Here is a 19,944-nt window from a genome sequence, read left to right as displayed (position 1 = left end):
GAGAAGAATTTCCCTGAAAAGGATGTTCCAGTTTGGGGCGGGGGGAATAAGATAAACTGATAAAAATTCTAACCATTTTTACATGCATTGATTCACTCACTTTGCAAAGTTAATGAATAGTCTCAGAGATCTCTACTTCTTATTTTACATGTATGGAAGAAGTATCATATACCAATAGCAACAGCAGAATTTTCTGTTTCACTAAGGGCCATTTTAGTATAAACAAATGTATCACTATAAATACTTACTACACTTCAAAAGGTACAAAAATTTAATTAATTTGTTAAAAATAACCTATTTATAGCTGTGGTATCAATGGTGCCTATGATGAATGTATAGCTGCTGTTTTTCCTGGAAGGAAAGATGCACTTACCTTATCTCGAATATTGCAAATTATCTTTGCATAACATTTGTTGTTGTCTCTGGATGGCACAGTCCATTCCAGTGGCCAGAAATGACTGTGGTACACCTAGAAATACAACACAGGTTAAAAAAACCAACTTGTGTAATTTCACAGCAGGGAGCACGATCTTCCAAAACCCACCAGATTATCTTAAATTTGCCTCATTTAACTCCGAAGGTGGAGCTTTACGACTGACTGCAATTGCTTTTGGAAAGCACACGTGTAAAAACTTTCAACAATTGTGACACAGTGCAAGGATGAACCATTAGCTAATAACTCTTTATCAGCAATCAGCCACGCATGTAGAATTTGGAATACGTGAGATCAGGGTGAGATTCTTTCCCCTTGATGAATGACAAAGAAGGATGCCTCTACAAAACAAGCACTAGTGTCACCCAATAATTAAAAAAAAACAAAAGAAGCCATACATGTATTACACTTCCAGGATGCAGTTCACCATGTTCTCATTAAACTAGACACATACAAACTCCCCTCACAGACGACTGTATTGTCTCTGGGCCTGCTCAGGATGAAGGCAAAAATATTTCTCAGAGCAGAAAAAGGGAAGAAATAGCCTCAGAGCCTGGGTTTAGGAGAGATGAGGGCATGCTTTTTGCATGCTCTCTTAGATTATGTATCACTGCAAAACGCAAAGTACATTTGACAGAAAACACAGCAAACCCACATTCTTCTGTCTGCCCCAGCCAACATCACTGGCCAGATGTCTAGCTGCAGACAAGGTTGCTCACCCACCTTTGTAGCACGTATCTCAGAAAAAGACAGGGTGTTTTGAGGCACAGTTCTACCCAGAACTCTCAATAGCTCCCCTTAGAAGCTAACCTCAGATCGATTACTATTTGAAAGAACTTTTCAATTGATCACAACTCCAGTAAAAATATGTCCCTTCACAAGCTAGGAAAGACAGCTCAATGTTTTTTCATACGAATTGGGTTACAAAGCATTTATAAGCATCGCTATCTGAAACTGAAATTTAAGAGGTCTGAGTGACAGACGCAACTCAATAATCCTAGTGAAGCTTGCAAAAGCCAATATGGTGACATGACAGAAAGGTCAGAACAAACCAAATTAGTACTTAGCCACAATACAAACGCTTCTGCATGCAAGTTTTCAACAATGGCTTTGAAAACGGAAAGCGCATTTTCCACAAAGAAGGGTCCAGTGGTACACATATTAACAGCAAGAATTTGACTCAAGAATTTGACTCAAAAATTTGACTCTGTATATACAAACTTTGTGGGGAGAACATAATTTAAACCCTGCCCCGTAGTCAGGTTAACAGTACTTGACACACTGCCATTTTAAGTCATATTTACTTCTTTTCTCCACAGTCCAAGTCAAAAAACATAACTGACAAAGTTAAGAGGGAGACAAGTTCTCAACTTTATGAGCCACCACTTATCTGCTTATTTCCCCAAAATAATGCTCCTCAGGTGATCTTCACAGGACAAAAATGTTCAATTTATTGTCAGACTCCTTCCCCTCATGCTTTCTGTAAAGTAGCCTTTACAGTATTTTGTAAGAACAGCCTTAGGCACTAAGTGCTTATATGTCTAATTTCACTCTTGACCAGCGATCCCAGCGACTGAAAAGGGATCATTCACGTGAGTAAAATTAAGCACATACCTCCTTGCATAGTCAAAATAAACAGGTAAAATGAGCATAACAACGTTTGGCTTTATAAAGTAAAAGTATTCCTACTATAGCAAGGAATTTGCCACGCTGTAGTTACAAAAAGCTCCTCTTTGACATAAAAACCAACGTATTACTCCCAGCACATATCCAGCTTTAATTCATCCTGAAGTATTCGAAGACACAAAGAAATCCTTTTTTTTTAAAAAAAAAAAAACAACCAAATATTCCACCGTCAAGCCCTGTTTGCCAAAAATAGAACATATTTGCAAACTAGAGCTAACAGAATTGGGGTCTATTTTTATAGCATGTCTAGGAACTGCCAAGGAAGACAAAAATGTACCTAGTCACCTCCTGCCCTTGCATCAGAATACAGAATGGCGCTTTGATCGACTCTTAACATTATTTTAATTTACAAATTGGGAACTTAAAATCCAATTGAAACTAAGGCATTTACCTCAATGTTTTCCTCCCCAAACTTCTCCACCGCAGTCTCTTCAGAATATCCACAGGCTCCATACTCCAAAGGCGTGAATACAGTGGTTGGAACATTCAAATAGTCACACTGTGTGGCATTCAAAACAAACCAAACAACACAACATCAGTAATAAAATCGGGACATTGGGTAAAAATTCAGCCGTCTGAAAGACGGGGCGAAAAGTTGGATTCTGAAAGCTACCTGTTCTTTTTTAAATTTTTTAAATTAAGCTAGTTTTGGTTTTGTCCCACTCGGAGGTGTTAACTAGAGCAAGAACACAGTGACAGTTTAAAGCCACACTCATATTAGTATGCATAGATTAAAAGGAATAGGAAAATCAGTGCCCTGTTTTAAAAATGTACCAGATCACAGGTCAAACTGGAGATAAAAAGTAGACTGTTCAGCTGCGTCTACAAAGCATGCTATTTTTAGCTCGGGATGCTGCAAAGACATCACCAACATCCAAAAACCACCATCTTTTTTATCAACTGTGGCTTAAGCGATGCCAAAGAACCAAAGACATGAACTACAGCCGTCTGGGAGACAGTCAGAACTACAGCTGATGCCGTGTGCCTAATCACATACCATGAGCCCTGACTTCACTGGAGCTTTACAGCGTTCTAGGGGTGCCCTCTCTGGGCAATCTCTGGGCCTGAGCACCCTCATTGTAAAGAAGTTTTTTTGTTATGTTTAATTGGAATTTTCCTGTGTTTCAATTTGAATCTACTGAAAAGAGTCTGGCTCCCTCTTCTTTACTCTCTACCATCAGGTATAAATACACATTGATATAAGAGCCCCCCAAGGCATCTCTTCTGCTGGGTACAAAAATTCCCAGCTGTCTCAGCCCCTCCTTATGTGCCAGATCCTCCAGTGCCTTAATCATACTCACAGCCCTTTGCTGGACTTGCCCTGTCCTTCTTGTACAGGGGAGCCCAAAACTGGACATAAATTCCAAACTCATCTCACCAGAGCCAAGTGGAGGGGGAAAGGTCACATCCCTCCACCTGCTGGCAAGGCTCTGCCAGGATGCAGCCCAGGATGTCACTGGCCCTCTTTGTCAAGAGGGTACATTGCTGGCTCACAGTCAAGTTGTCCTCCAGACCCCCACAAGGCTTTCTCTGCACAGCTGCTTTCCAGCTGGTGGGTCCCCAGCCTGTGCTGGTGCATGGGGTTACACCTCCCCAGGCTCAGGACCTTGCACATCTCCTTGCTGAACTCCGTGAGATTCCTGTCAGCTCATTTCTCCAGCCTGACAAGGTCCCTCTGAGTGACAGCACAAACATTGGGTGCATCAGTCACTTCCCCCCAGTTTTTTATCATCTGAAAACTTGCTGAGGGTGCACTCTGTCTTATCATCTAGATGATTAATGATGTTAAACAGTACTGGACTGAGTATCCACCCCTGTGGCACACTACTAGTGACTTGTCTTCTGCTGGTCTTTGTAATGCTGGTCACAGCCCATTCAGCCAGTCTTCAATCCATCTCACTGTCCACTTATCTAGCCTGTACTTCATTGGTTTGTCTATGAGAATGTTATGGGGGACAGTCTCAAAAGCCTTCACTGGCGTCAAAGTAAACAACATCCACTGCTCTCCCCATATCCACCAAATCACTCATTCTGCCACAGCAGACTAGCAGGCTGGGCAGATCTATTTAATTTCTAGTAATTCTAATTTCTAAATAATTTAATTCTAATTCATTTCCTTTGTGACTGGGGATCAACTAAGATGCTGCTTACTATTCTTTCCCCACCTATCCATAACACTTCATTATGTTTCATACAATCACCCCTTCCGGCAATATAAGCCAGGATCCCAGTTAAGTAGTTACTCATTTCTTGGATTCACTGAAAGAGATGATGCTTTCTTTGGCAGCATAAGGATTTTCATACCTTGAAAGACAGTTATCTGGCATAAAATGTAAATTAAGACATATCCACAGTATTGCAGCAAGAAAAAAAAATCTGGCTCCAGCTATGGTTTTCTTAAACTTTGCCTGGCTGAAGTAATGACATTATGCACACCGATTCCGGATTCTGTTACCGCAATACCTGCCAACCTAAAATAAACAACTCAATCAAGCTCTAAATCTGGCCGACAGCTGAACTTGATATGAATACAGCAGGCTCTAAAAGAGAAGAGCCTTTATGCTAATGCCCTACGGTTACGAAGGTGAGACAAGCACCCACATCAATGGTGCCTGGATAACAGTTCTTGAAAGGCACTTTCTTCCTGGTTTGAAGGTAAGGTGTAAATGAGTACCCGTGTTACTTGTATTTGGACTAGGATAAGTTGACTGAAACCTACAATTGCACTAGTATGAAAAATAAGCACTGAATTGATGAATTCAACTTCTCAGGTATAAATACGTGCTGACTTATTGGCGCATTTGATCTTCCTTTCTGTCCATATTCAGTTATAAGTGGAACTACGTATTGCATTGAAAACACATGGATGAGAAGTGAAAAAAATAGTGGAAATAACATTGGAAATGAAGAGCATCACAAACCCCTATTACACTCTCTTTAGGGACTGTAGGTAGGGTTAGTAAATTGCCTATGAATTGGAGTTAAAGCACTTAATGGGACGGGAATGATTGCTGATTTTTAGGGAAGGTAGTAGAGTTAAAAACAAGTTAAATTATCTCAGTTAATTTTATTATCATTACACTCTGAGAGAAAACTAAAACTCTTAATAGGAAGAAAAGAGACTATGGTTTAATCCATAAGGTATAAATTTCATCCTACACAATTAGCTGAACATATCTGCAGTAATATCTTTGCAAGGGGAAAATTAAAGTGATCATCAAAGCTAATCCTGAAAAGCCTACTGAGTTTTCCATAAACAAGCAGACTTGCACTCTGCACTTTGAAGTAGAGCAATGACAGTGTTTTGTGGCAACCAGTTCCTTACCTTACTGGTTGCGCCAGCATAAAGCCTTTGAACTAACAATCTTCCTGCCTGGATTGCCACTGGTGTGAGTTCCAGCTTGTCCTGCAGTATATCTCCAACAGCATAGATATATGGCACGTTTGTTTGCTCCTCATCGTTGACAGGAATTTTTCCTGTTCTGCAATTTGAATTAACAAGAAAAAAGATCTAAGTGTTCTGCTGTGAAGACTGGAGGTGTAAATAACCTTGCAGGAGTTCAGCCCTTTAGTTTTAGGAGAAAGACAAGTATTTGAAATATGAGGGAAAGAAGTCATATTCACAATCTTACAATCTTGGGCAAGAATGTAAAGCAGGGCAAATTTGACCAAAACTACAGGAATTTACACAGTGGATAAGGAGGTAGCCCATGAAGTTGCCATTCATCTCCTGAATCGATTCTTTGGTGAGGCATAAATCCTTTCCTCAAGCACCCTCAACTACCAGCTGAGCTGTGTACTGACAACCTTGAGGAATGACAGGAAGAGACGTTCTCCCACTCAAGCAGCAGGACAAAAGAATTCCTCCACTACTGAAATTCCAACCCAGTGGCTGAAGCAGTTTGTATGAACTCACCCTTCAGGCTTCTACACAGAGACAGGTCAAGCTGTTAGACACCCTACTTAAGGGACAGCCAGCAAGCTTTTTAGCTATAAGTGTACTGAGCTAATGGAAGCTTTTAATTATTAATATTTCCTACTCATTAATAAATGAGATAGTGCAGTAATCACTGCAGGAAACACATGTAACAGGGAAACCTAATCAGACAGGCACAGAAACAGTCACACAGTTACTTGAGGGACCAGCAGCGATTCCTGTATTAAAATCCAACTTCCTCAATTTTGCTCTTGTTAACAAATATACAGTTTATACTAATAATTTTATAGTCCATTCTATTAAGTGAGTAAGAGCTGTCCTGATGTCAGAAAGACGTGTACTGTTCTACAAGACTGCCATTTTTGAGTGGACCAAATAGAACATCAGAACAGTACCCTTCAGGAACCACATTCATATATAAGCTGCCCTCTGCACTCTTTTTCCATAGGCTACCAAGTCAAGTTCAGGTCCTGCGTCTTTCCTTCCAAGGGAAGATTGTCGGGGTGCCACATGCCCAGAAGATGTTTTAGTTACCAATATTGAAAACGTTACCAATAGCTCCACTCCCTGGTGCAACAACCTCACTACATTAAACATGAAATGCTTCTCTACAGGACAGACTGTTCCCAAGGGTTGCTCTAAAGCAAGAAATAAACTCCTCCAAAACCCAAAAAACATCACCAACTCCAACTGTGAGTTTAAGAAATGCTACTTTGACCTTGTATTTCAAAATATACATAGAGTAGCATTTGCATTAAAAATGTAAACAAAACCCACCACACTAAAAGCCCATATGAACAAACAGATCTCTGCCCCAAGAGGTGGCAGAGATAAAAACAAGGAGATGGGAATAAGAGAGTACAGGGAACACCTGGCAGATCCTAGAAAGCCCAGTCACCGGAAGAAGCTGAGACTGACCTGTGTACCTAGATAGAAAGAACAGACACTTTTGACTTCCAGCATTTAGGAATTGACATTTCAGTATCAAAAAAGGAAACGAGGCAGTATTATGAGAGAAAATACAGCTCTTTGCTACACAGTCTCCTACCTAAGCCTATGCAAACAGGAAACAAAATTCTCCTCAAAGCGAATAAATGTCTATGTACCACCACCATTGCAACAGTGAACACCACAAGCTCAGTAGTCAGTGTCACACAGACATCTGTCCTTACTTTTCATTGATCTTCACTCCAACTTTGTCCAAACCAATTTTTCTTGTGCACGGATCTCTTCCAATTGCTAGCAACACCTGCAAAACAGCAAGGCACATTACTGATTTTTTTAAAACCTCCAAAGTGCATTTGCATGTGGCTACCTATTATCTTCATTAGATATTACGGATAAGTTTCTAAGGCTTGGTCACATTAAGATGAATACATTTGTTACCCATTGTACATTCAGAGTTCAAGACAAGCCAGACCACCACCATGACCTAATAATACCAGGTTTTAATGATAAGATTAAATACAGCCAAATTGCTTTCCCTGGAAAAATACCTCAAGAGTATTGTAAACAAATCGATTAGGGTCAGATTCTTTATTTCCTCACACTTTTATACCAAAGTGTTATACCATATCCCTACCAGAGCAGGTGACCTCAAAATGCTCCAGAAGGAAAGGGCTCTTCAGGAAGAAAACTCAGATTCTTTGGCAAATAAAAAGACAATAAAATAATCTTTGTTTTTATCAGAAAATATAATTTATTTAAATAGGCTCTCAGTCAAGTCAAGTCACTGCCAAAGAATATTACTTGTTGAATATTGAATATTATTTGTTTGAACATTTGTTCAGAATGATGGACAGACCAGGCCAAATTCTTGCCCACCTACCACCTTGGCTACCTCAACAAGCAAAATAAGTTCCAGCCTACACTATCACAAGAAAAAGTGCTATGTGCTTTGCAGACTTGGACAACTGCCCAGGTTACTACACAATGCTTCTCAGAGACCAGTAAGAATTGTGCTGAAGGAATCCAAGATCTGCTTCAAATCTTTTAGATGACCAAGCATGGCAGATCTTCCGAGCTGAAGGTCTTAAAATGTATCACACACAGCTCATAGATTCGATGAGGAGTGGCAGCATTTCAGTGAAATATGTAGTAGCAATAAGAAATCAGAAGTTTCCGTGAAGAAAAGATGGCATTGATTTGCTAGCTAAAAAGCTTTCACTACTATGGACCACGAAAAATAGAATTGCAACACTGTGCAACAGTACTGTTATTATTGTTACACTTTCTCATAGTATTAGCACTGGGATGCACTGGGGCATGTCCTTCTTACGGGATGACTGATGCACTACACAGGTAAATGAGGTCACTGGCACACAGTGTTTGCAGTCTAAAATCCCAAGCTGGCAAATGTTTGACTTTATGCATTCTGTGTAGTTCCAGACACTTTATTCACAACGTGTTGGCTTTGTTGTTTTCCTTTCAGCATCAAGGTCTAAGAAAATGAGTGGGCCGAGGACTGACGGAAACAGTCAATCAAAAATATAATAGCATACCTGCACACTGCAATTTTACTGTTTCAAGTGCGTAATGAAGTTCCCTGACTGACTTGCCACAGGGCGTAAGTTGTTTTTTTGTGAAGATGCTGTGTCAACAGGTCTTGAGAAGACTTGACACCTGTCTGTTTAGCTCTTGCACAGTCCATTGTTTTGTGCTAACTCCAGAACAGCATGCTTTAGTTACTGTGGAAGTTATTATAAATCACTACTTATAGTTTATGACAAATATCCCACTGGGGAAAAATCCTGCAACTGATTGCACATGACCAAGCTCATCTACATCCCTAAGCTAAAAAACAGGTTTCAAAAGTATGCAAGTGATCTGCTAAGTCACATGAGACTCATGCCCATGGATTCTGGGACTTTTGTCACATGAGTTACCTGTTGATTGTGCACAATTAGCATATTGCAATGATTAAAAATAATTTCAAAAACTCTAAACTATGGATAAGAACACCCCACAAAATCTTAACATTAAATGGAAGGCTATTACATGCTCTTAATGTATATAGACAGGACTCACAGTATTGTATTCTCCTTCAATTATTTGGTTCCCTGTTGTGGACTTGGCTGTAACTTTCAATCTTCCAGGAGTTCCTTCTTCAATCTGCTCAACCTACAACATTAGAGGAAAAGAAAAAAAAGAAAAAGAAAAGGGGTTTAGTTTCAAATAAAGATATGCAAATGTATCTTTGTCCCACCATATATCTTATCATTGAAAATGAGTGTTCAACCATGACATAAAATTCAAGCATTCATTCTAAAGATATTTTCACCTTTCTCTAGATTTGTGATTACTACTTGCATGTTTAAACATTTTGGTTTATCTCCATGCATTTATTCTTATGACCAACACAACGACACCTTGTTTCTGTTTATAAAAGTTGATTGATAGCTAAGTTCTTGCCCAAGCCCACCCACCGTGTGAGCTGCTAGAATCAACTGGGGACAGAGGAGGTGAGGAGGAAGGGAACTCCTGCAAGACCTGCAAACACCATCAAACATTTTCTTCAACCATAATCGTGCCTTCCACCCATGGGAAGCCATAGTCACAGCCCAGTCCTTAGCAGAACAGGCTTTTGCCCTGTTCGAATGATATCAGTCCAACATGTAAAGCTGCCATGGCCTTGCAGGAGAGGGCAGCAGCTGGCTCTAAATGGCTGGAAAAACACCAGCAGCTTAAGATAAAAAACCTCTCCAGAGTTCCCCAGAGTCAGTTGAAATAAATATTCCTAGTTTTAGCTATGGATCCAGCTGCACACTCTCTCAAGTAATGCAGCAGGTTACTGCCTATTCCAGCAAAGAAAAAAGCCTAAAAAACAATGGGGAATTTTTTTGCAACTGTGCTCTTTGTCCAGAGTAATAAAAAAATAAAGGTTTGGTTAAACCAAAACAAATCCCAAAATACTCCCCCTTCCACACCCCACCCCTCCATATAACAGAAAAACAAAAAGCAGAAAGAGCAATACCCATGGCTTTTTTCCCAAGCACTCCTTTTTCCTCTGCTAAATAAATCAACTAAACAAGCGAATGGACTTCGAAGCTACATAGGTGGATTCTCTTTTGTCCTCACTAACGTTCACTGGGCAGCAAGGAAAGGACTGGGTATCCTCAGCTACAGTTTTTCCCTTACTCTCCCAGGAACAGTGTGGCGCCCGGCTGCTTCCCACGGCTGGCTGTACATACAAGAGACACATACGTGTGCAACACTTAACTTCCTTCTGGGAAATTTTCAGTGTTCATTCTACAGAAGAAAAAGTACTTTTCAACAGCTGCCCTAGTTCTTACTGCATATTCAATATTTGAAGAAAGAAAAATCAAAATTTCTGATTCTCTTCCCCTTTTTTAAGTTATAAAAGCCCAGACCTTCTGTGCCATCCTACCAACTTTAAAGGATTGCTGTGTTCCACTGCTCCTATTCAAAGGTACTATTACTTATAATAATTCATCTTCTGTCTTCAAACATCCCAAGGAAGGGTTTTAATAAGCACAACATGCATAACTTCAAAAACAGTGTTTGAAAGAGATGAGAAGACCTGCTAAAAACATATCCAGCAATTTAAGTTTAAGGATATGCTCAACTAAAAACAGAGACAAATATTTTATTCCCGTTGAAATCAAAGACATGTAGTGAAGGGACAAGGTAAAATACACAAAAGTGCTTTTTGTGACCAGGGCAATGGGACTCCTCTTCACAGGTTACATCTGGAGGAGACCGCTTGTCATTTAGTTGAAATTATCTACTTCTTGTAAAATCAGATTCCTTCTTTCCCATCCCCTAGAAGAGCTACAAAAAGCTGCTTATGAAACAAAAGCTAGATAATCATCCCTGCTTTTCATACAACACAGGATTTCTGCAATGCAAACATGCACAAAACCAAAGTTCCATGAAATGTCCACTTTGACTTCTCACAGCACATCTCTTACACTCTGTGAGAGGGGGTCAGATCCACAGCGCAGTAACTGGCACGAGCATTTCTTTACGTGAAAATGAACAGTCTTCATTCGATTTAATGCTTTAATCCCCAAAGCGTTAAACCTGGTAACACGCTGGTTTAATGCCAAATTGAAAACTGCTTAATACATTATTTCCCATTTCATAATAAATAAGCACTGATTATTGAAAAAAAAAACTAAGAAAAATACTGTTAGCATCCTCTAAAGTCTTTGATAAGGCAATTTTAGATTAGAAAAGCTCTAGAGTTTATCTAATCTGCTTTTTAACCTGCCTTTGCCTATACATGTACATAGCTAGCTGCATGAGTACTCCTACTGGATATAGGATGGATAGGATATAGATGGATACTTATAAAGCCCACTTATTTTTCTGGATAGTCCACTGGTCCTGGGGACATAAGCAGTATTTGCTGGCTGAGAATTTTAGAACTGGCAATGAAAAATATGACTATTTGTGATGCACTGGCCCTGATCTTACAAGATATTATACATCTGCTTAACTGAGCCTGCAAGAACTGTCACAGATTTCAGGACAACTGCTGAATTCATCATTTGCAGGATGAGGATGAGCAGGAGTAACAACACTTTTAATGCAACATATACTAACCCATCCAATTATGATGCAGACAATGAATTCTGGAATCTCACAAAATGTTAATACTAAGACTAAATTGTACCTGTCGATTACATAAGATTCATGGACTTACTCCGTTTAAACCAAAAGTAATATCGTAGCAGATACTGCATTGCAAATTCAACTTTTGTATTAACTAAAATAATTTACATCTTAAAACATTATGATAGGTATATTGCAATCAATTGTGGTCATGTACCACTTTGAGCCTACCTTGATTGGCACAAACTCCCTAATAAAGTTGATGCCATGTTCTTTCATATATTCGCCAATTTTGTTTGCAATATCCTGGTCAAATCCTCTCAAGAGAATGGATCTCACCATTACAGTGACATCTAATCCAAGACCTGCAAGAAATCCTGCACATTCCAAGGCAACATAGGAAGCTCCAACCACCAGGGTTTTCCCTGGACAGTAGGGCAGAGAGAAAAGATCATCACTGGAAAAAAAAAAAAAAAAAAAGAAGGAAAAAAAGAAAAGAATGTTAGAGACAACCAGAAGAATGTACTATGCTTTATATTTATCTAATTACTTCTGTAAGAATAGGACTTTATTTTTCTATTCCTGCTCACAAAAAAAACCCCAGCAACTTAATTTTTTGGAAATTCAGCTGCAATACAGGATCAGTAAATGACAGATTTAGAAGTTCTAATTAGGAGAACACAGAAAAGAAGAGTATGAAAATTCTGAATCATCACAAATTTTTTTTAGGATTTTTTTACAGAAACTTAGGACAAATTGTTAAAAATGGTAGATTGGGTTTTTTTCCTCTGAATCTTGCTTCAAATATTTTGCTGCAAATTTTAGCTCCTGAGATCTAAAAGGAAGAGGAAGGAGTTCAGCTTTAAGATAAAAACACCACCTTCACTTCTTTGAAGCCTTATCCTTTTGCTAAAGCATTCTACACAGTGCCAAATACACACAGACAATGAAACAAATTAATGCAGATCACAGTAACAGGCAGAGATAGTAGTACCAAATTATGGAAACCATGTTTATTTGCCTGCTTTCCATTTCTTTCAACTGCTTCATCAAGCTACATCAGTTTTACCACACTTTGGACCTAGACTATAAAGCCAGGGCTTCTCAAGGAAGCAGGGATTCACAGAGGCATCACGCCTGCCCAGCTGAGACTTAGGCAGAGTTTGGCAATGCAGTTCTCCAAAGATTTAAATCTAAAATAAGTGTCTCTTTCTCAGCCAACAACAGCAAAGGCTAAACAAAGATGCTCTCTGCAAATGTTGTGGTGGAATAAAATATGACTGTGTAATTAAAGGCTACGTCATAGTTCCTATCCTCCAGGGAACTCAAAGAAGATTACACAGACAGCCTCTGAACATCTTTAACACTGGCATCCTTGACTCTTCCACCGTAATGTTATTTTAAAGCACCACTTTACAGGCTATGTTACCTGTTACCTTTAATTTCAACACTACTTTTTAGAAGGGAAACATACAACATAGTGGTTTGGCTTCACAGGAATTATGCCAGTTATTTCATTGCTATAGGTTTTCAAGCCTCTGTTTCCAACCTCTGTTTCTACATTAAGTAATTAAAAAGTCAGTCTGATATTAAAACACATTTCATCTGCATACCACTTTTTTTTTGTCAAAATTGTGCTAGAATTGTTTGGTCATCAATTAACCAGACATTAGAAATAGGACTTCCCAAAAGTTGAATTCACTTCACTGAGTAGCTGGAAAAAAACTGGCTTGAGTTTCAAGCCTGCCCCAATGCATGAAGACAGATAAATTTCAACCAGCTCTACAACATGGACTGCTTTGCTACTCCCCCTTTCCTTGACATTTCAGCAGGGAGGTTTCTTCCGAGCAGACTGCTCTTCATTACCGAAAAAACTTCAGTACGTGAACTGAAAGACCATAAGGAATAGGGAAGAAGTGGGTGTACTGGTAAATGGGGCAGAGATGATGAATTAACGTTATAACAGACAACACACATGATTTACGGTGTTCTCAGTTACTGCTGTTATCAGTCAGAAACAGAACCATCCTAGCCAGCCACCCACAGCCCTGTGGTGTCTAATAGACACCAGTGTTTTTAGCACCTTGACATCTGTCTGTAGCTATTCTCCTCCGCTTACCTTCCTCTAACAAAAAGTCATGTAGGAAAGAAAACCAGCAACTAAGTAGCCCTGCTCATGCTTCACCACTCTCTCTTACAGGTGAAACATTTGCACACAGTAAATGACTTCATATTCCTCTCTGGTTTTACCTGCTAATGCAGTATTCCTTGTCACCAGGTATACCCAGGTAGCGTGGCCGTTCACCAGTGGCAATGAGAAATCTCTCAGCCGTGTACAGCTTCTCAACTCCTCTTTTATTGGTTGTCTGTGGACAAAGTATTGGTCCAAAGTGAATATTTCACAGTCTTAGCAAGGGAAAAGCTATTCTATTTGAAAAGCATCTCTATTCAGAAAGTAGGAAGACCTAGCAAACATGGTGAGGGAGTACCTTAACTGTGTGTGGCCCAACAAATTCTCCATATGCATTCTCATATGTGACATTCTTCTCTCTCAGTGAAACCCGGTAGCCCCAGTTCAGTGAACCGATGTAATTTTGAACAGATTCTGTCATAGTCATCCAGTTGTGTTTGACTGCTCAAAATAAAAGAAAAAGGTTCATCTTTCAGTCTGTGAGTTCTTCTTTTCCTATAGCCAACCTTGTATTCTCAGATTTTTTTTATGACCCAGTCACCTTTGTCTTATTCTTTTTTATTATCGTTTTTTATTCCAGGGTAACTCTACTGCAATTCAAAGAATTATGTCAGCACAGACAACACGAGAGGTCACTGTGGAAGAGATATGACTTAAAACATGGAAAACTTAGACTTACTGCATTATCAATAGTTTTCTATTGACACATGCTGCGAGCAGGTGACATTGCTCAACAAATGAAGACTATGCATCTCTGAGAGGCTTCTCTGCATGTTCCCCTCTACAGGATTACACCCTAAATAAATCCCAACCCTATAACCATGCACATTAGAGCTAGTGTAAAGTAAAATGCATCTTCTTATGTAGTGGTGACAGAGACTAAGGGAAAGGAAATCCTTGGCTGCAATTATGAGTAAATTTCTAATAGGGGACATTCTGGGGTATTCCCTTAGATGTTGTGTTACATTCAGAAATGCAGTAGTGCCTTATTGTTTTTATTCAAACAGCGATCTTATCAAACACTAACATGATCAGAAGCTATTAATAAACAGATCAGAAGCTGCAAAGCAATAAGCCCCGTGGCTTTAGACTTAAAAAGCACTTAAGCTCATGTGTAGTCTCTCTGAAGCTGCCTCACATACTTAAGCACAACAAGCACTTGACTGTGAAAAGAACCTTGAATTTTCGGAACAAATGAGAAACCTGCAAAAATGGTTCTCCTCCTTTACCTTCTTCTGTAAACTGCCATCCATACTTGCGTGAATCTTGCAAGGCTTGACCCAGTAAAGCTGCCTGGTGCATCAGTTTTTTAGGTATACAGCCCACATTTACACACGTTCCTCCAAGACCTGAGAGTAGGGAACAGAATGTGTTTTTCACATCAGTGTGGCCGATTTCAAAGGAGAATCAGAGTCTCTGAGTAAAGCTCTTTTAGAACAGGTTTGAAACAAAAAGAAATTTACCCCATGAGTTTCCCAGAGGTGTAGGCGTGACAAAGTCCAGCACCATCACTTTTTTTTCATATTTGGCAGCCTCCTGCAAAACAAATTACATAAGACACATATCTAAATATTGGAGGTTAAATTTGGAGTCGACGATAACATCATGCATTGCTAAAAAGCTTTGTGACTTTTAATTAAGTAATAATGAATAATTTGCAAGGGAACAGCCAGACAGCCATTAATCTTCTGAATTAATCCGTGCACTCAGTAGGAAAAAAAAGATGAAGGGAAAAAAGCAGGCATTCATCCTGCTACACAATAGCGTGGCGCCAGTTGATACACATAAGATTCTGGGAGTGAAACCTCCTGTTCTCTCCTCCATCCTGTCAGTTTGTTCACAGTATTTCCCAACATGCCATTTACTTTTAACATATTTAACAATTTCTTCATTAATCCAGTCTTCCCTCCAAAGATGGTTTATCAAACATTTGTTTGAAACCACATCACACAATGACATAAACAGTCACGTGGGCAAGTATTACAACCGTGCTTATCCAACCTTTTTTCTTGCAGTAGAAGGGAACACTGGATTTGAAGTACTCTGTAGTTGTCAGGATCAGCTCTTGCTCTTCAAGCTAGTCAACCTGTGGCAAGTTGTCTTTACTGTCAGGATGTGCAGATGTCATCCAAACTAGTAAAGTGATGGTTTATTTCATGGTATTTCCCCTGAGAAGTTTCATTAGCAAATCTACAAGCAATGTGTGAAAATGATACTGAGAACTGGAATTTCTATACTGACTCCATTATTCCCTTTGTACTTTTTAAGAAAAATGCAAAAACCGACGGTGATAACTGGTACCAGAGAAAAACACTTAAGCAAGCACTACATAGCTGAGAAACAACAATGACAGATCCCCCCATGAGATGCAGCAAAATAACTTTGATACTTGGAGTAACCACAACTGGGCTGCAGCACATGATGAGTTCTTAGTCATATAAGCAATAACAACTGTAGGCACATGGTATTACCCTAAGGCTTTGGGTTTGGTTCGGGAGAAGCTAGACAGCCTTCAGCACTATGTTACCAGTAATACTTGTTAATCCAAACTGCTGACAAGCAGAATTTCAATTTTAAATGTATCTTACTTCATGCAAAATATAAATCAGATTTCAAACAATGCAGGCTGTAGACACCTTTGGAAAATATTGATGTACTGGATTTCTGCTTCCAATTAAAGGTAAAGGTTGGCCAAGAAACTCATGTCTATCCATTAGTAGCACCTCTGAGAAAGTTCCTCAGAAGGGCGCTGAGGGACTGAAATGCATTATTAATGTTCCTTTATAATGACAACTCTTACACACAGCTCAAAAAGAGCTGCACCAGTGTTATCTAACTAGAATGCATGGATTTTCAAGCTTGCACTCAGCTACACGCTCACACAATACAGCGCAGCACTGCGTCAACACCTCGGTAGAGATCACAAACAGATACAAGCCCTTCTGCAGAGCTATATGCCTACAGCAACAAAACCTGCCCCGCAGGCTTTCAAACTTTACCGGGCTCAGTGCAGTGCTGCGTGAACACAACAAGGTTGCTTGGAGCCAGAGCTGCTCTGTGTGAACTGATAGTGGTGGCCTGGCACTTTGCTCTGGGTCTGCGGTTGGGCTGCAGAGAGGCAGCTTTACCAGCGTTTGCACTCACCGTGGAGACAGGCCTCCGAAATAACAAGCTCGGAGCAGAACATAGAGAGGAAAGGGAAGATGTGCATACAAAGCTGCATGCATCATAGTGAAAAGCATGCGTTAAATCAACCTAGTTAAACTGCTGCAAACCTGAGTGTGGGTATCTGGAACTTACTGTAAGATCTGTGCAGTTGGGTTTTTTGTTTGTTTTTTTTCTTTTGTTTTGTTTGGCTTTTTAAAGCCTGTCTGTTAATTCACTAAAAGAAACTGAATAATCTAAGTCAGAAGTTTATGCATGTGAAACAGTTTCACGAAACTGATTTGAAACTCGCACATTACTACTGATAGTGATGTTGACTTTATTGATGTACCATCTTCTACTCCACTCTACAATCACTTGAGAACACTAAGAAGCAATGTACTTTATACACTGAGTTGAAGGAATAAGGCAATTTATCTTCCTAGCTACGTACCTTTTCTGTCCCACAGCTGAAAAATGATGCAATAAACATCACTGCTGTAGCTTCACAACCTAGCATATGTATACAACATAGAGCAGTCTCCTTACAAAAATTTCAACAGATGGCTTTTTATTACTGCAAACTGTTTTTGCATTGCTGCAAGCTCCCTTTTACTCTTATTACTCTGTCTTAAAACATCCCCATCTTCTAAAAACCAGTGTTTGCTTCTTTTTGTGGGTTCTCAGAATTTTTATAGATCTTCTCTTTCATCCTATGCCGTGACAAGAGTGTCCCTATCGATGTGAAAGCAGTAAACTACTGAAATAGATTATGGACCTATGGCACATTACAATCCACCACTCAGCACCGCATTCTTACATCATAACAGATGTTCTTCTAAGGGACCAAGGTTTAGTGTGAATCTACGTTGAAATATTTTCTCATTTTCTTTCACTCCTCAATGATCTCCTTCACTTCTCGACAACAAAAGAAATGCCTCCTGTCCGGAGGAATAATTCAGCTCCCAGTCTTGAGCAAAGAAATAGTTTTACTTCTGGGAATGCTCAATTCACTTCTAAATAGTTAATTCTAGCACAGCAAGAAGAGGCAAAATGTGCCTAACTACTGATGTAAAAGGGAGTTACTGACTTACATTAAATTTCAACAAGTTTCAAATATTTGGGATAATGACAACTCTAAGAACTGGTATATTCTGCACCACTGTGGATTCCTTTAATTAATTCTAGATATGCTCCTAAAAGCAGAATCCTAACAAAAAAAAAAGAAATCATAAATTATTTGGCTACAGGCAGGAAGTACCAGACCCTAAAAATGAAGGACGAGATCCTAACTCCGCTTACATATAGGAAAAATTTCCATTTATGCAACTATATAGACTCAGTATCATAAAATCTCCCCCACTGTCAAGAATTAAAACAATGTATACAACTATTTCTGAACAGATATTACTTTCAGATAAAACTAGAAACCTCCTGATGTTAATTATGAATATTTTTTAAAACTTTTTCAATTATAAATTGAATTTTAATTCAACTCCTAATAAACACTATTGAGGTATCTACCTGCTGTTTTCCAACAGCATCATCTCCAGTTAGTGGGGACCAAGTTTCATTCTATTTAGAAGCATACCATGACATTTTAATGTTTTTCTTCTTCAGAATATAAGTAAAAGAATAGCGTATAACTGGGGCTGATCTCAAAAGAAATCCCACTGATCAGGCAGAAATGTTATACCCCTACAGTGTTAAAGCTACCCAAACCCAAGACATTGAGGATGTTACCCACTTACTTACAAGGAGAGTATAAATCTGTATTTTCTCTCTCATACCTTGGCAGCTGCCAGACCACCTGAGCCTCCACCAATGACAATGAGATCATAGTCATAGGAATGCGGCACCGATGTATGTCCGTTCATTTCCAGCAGTTTCTGAGGCTTGTCTTCCTTATGTGCCTGAACAGAGAAAACAAAAAGGATTAGGGAACATTTAAAATTTATCCACAGTCCTCAAAAATAAGTATTGTCAGCAGTAGTATTGTGAAAAGGGAACATAAGTGCATCTGAATTTTTGGAGTTCTGCTTTTAATTAGCTTTTTAAAATTTCATCTTCTTAATCCATCCTTGAACAGGTCAGTACCTATTAGATATTGAACTATGAATTTTCTTGTTCGTTGGAGCCCTGGGTTTCCTTGCAGAGCTTAGCTTTCCACATCAACACAACTCTGGTGCCTCCTCATACTGTGTACTCCAGGATGAGATACATACCTGCTGACACAGGCATTCCACTAATTTATTTTAGTCTTTTCATCTGCCCTGGACTTCAGTAATTAGTGTTTTTCCCCTCCTCCTGCATATATTAGTAGGAAAAAACAACAATCATATACAACTTTGTAATAATCTGCAATTACCAGCCTTACCAACTGAATGAACAGAACTGAAAAAAGTAAACAATTTCTGAAAACTACATTTTTAGAACATGCCTGTGTTTATTATTTCTTTGGTTTAGCATTGTAACTAACTTTGGTGTCAAATGGATCAAGTGTGATCACTACAGTTTCATGAGAGATTTTTATTAATTTTTTTAATCAGATGACTCCTACCACAGAAACACAACCCATAAGTCCTAAAATGCATTTTGACAGCTGTATGCCACAAAGAACATTGCATTGTCTTCATATACTCTTCCTAAAATGAGCTGAAATGTGTACTTAATTTGCAAAGCTCCAATTTATCAGGGCTTTGGACCTTCAAGCCTTTGGAGTTGCTGGCAAAATTCTCAACGCCTCTCAAACTGCAGTACAAGATCTGGAGTGAGTAAAAATCAGATTCTTCAGCTAATGTAAATTAGCGAGTATCAGTTAAAGTCATGAAAAAATTTTTAAGACCAAAAATGTAAATAAAGAAACCCATACTTAGACACTTCACAAATCTGCTCGCTTTTATTCAAGTGCTTCTATCTGCCTAACTAGGTAGGACTGGATTCAGTACTACTGGAATAGTCATGGTAAATGAAAGG

General features: G+C 39.1%; 1 protein-coding gene across 2 annotated transcripts in view; it reads right to left on the bottom strand.

Moving 5' to 3' along the window:
- Positions 1–19,944, bottom strand: part of TXNRD1 (thioredoxin reductase 1) — a 41,599-nt gene that overhangs the window by 6,890 nt on the left and 14,765 nt on the right. Inside the window, exons 3-13 of one of the 2 annotated variants that reach the window (XM_074144679.1) lie at positions 18,759–18,881; positions 15,288–15,360; positions 15,054–15,173; positions 14,123–14,265; positions 13,884–13,999; positions 11,865–12,090; positions 9,084–9,176; positions 7,229–7,305; positions 5,445–5,601; positions 2,511–2,618; positions 374–469 (exon numbers count right to left, since the gene is read on the bottom strand). In XM_074144679.1, the coding sequence (XP_074000780.1) occupies positions 374–469; positions 2,511–2,618; positions 5,445–5,601; positions 7,229–7,305; positions 9,084–9,176; positions 11,865–12,090; positions 13,884–13,999; positions 14,123–14,265; positions 15,054–15,173; positions 15,288–15,360; positions 18,759–18,881 (1,332 nt within the window). Of the gene's footprint in view, positions 1–373; positions 470–2,510; positions 2,619–5,444; positions 5,602–7,228; positions 7,306–9,083; positions 9,177–11,864; positions 12,091–13,883; positions 14,000–14,122; positions 14,266–15,053; positions 15,174–15,287; positions 15,361–18,758; positions 18,882–19,944 lie in introns of those variants that run through there. The other variant, XM_074144680.1, reaches the window with a different exon arrangement.

The sequence above is a fragment of the Numenius arquata genome, chromosome 2 (assembly GCF_964106895.1).
Source record: "Numenius arquata chromosome 2, bNumArq3.hap1.1, whole genome shotgun sequence".
In the NCBI taxonomy this organism is placed as follows: Eukaryota; Metazoa; Chordata; class Aves; order Charadriiformes; family Scolopacidae; genus Numenius; species Numenius arquata.
This window is presented reverse-complemented; position numbering and strand designations above follow the sequence as displayed.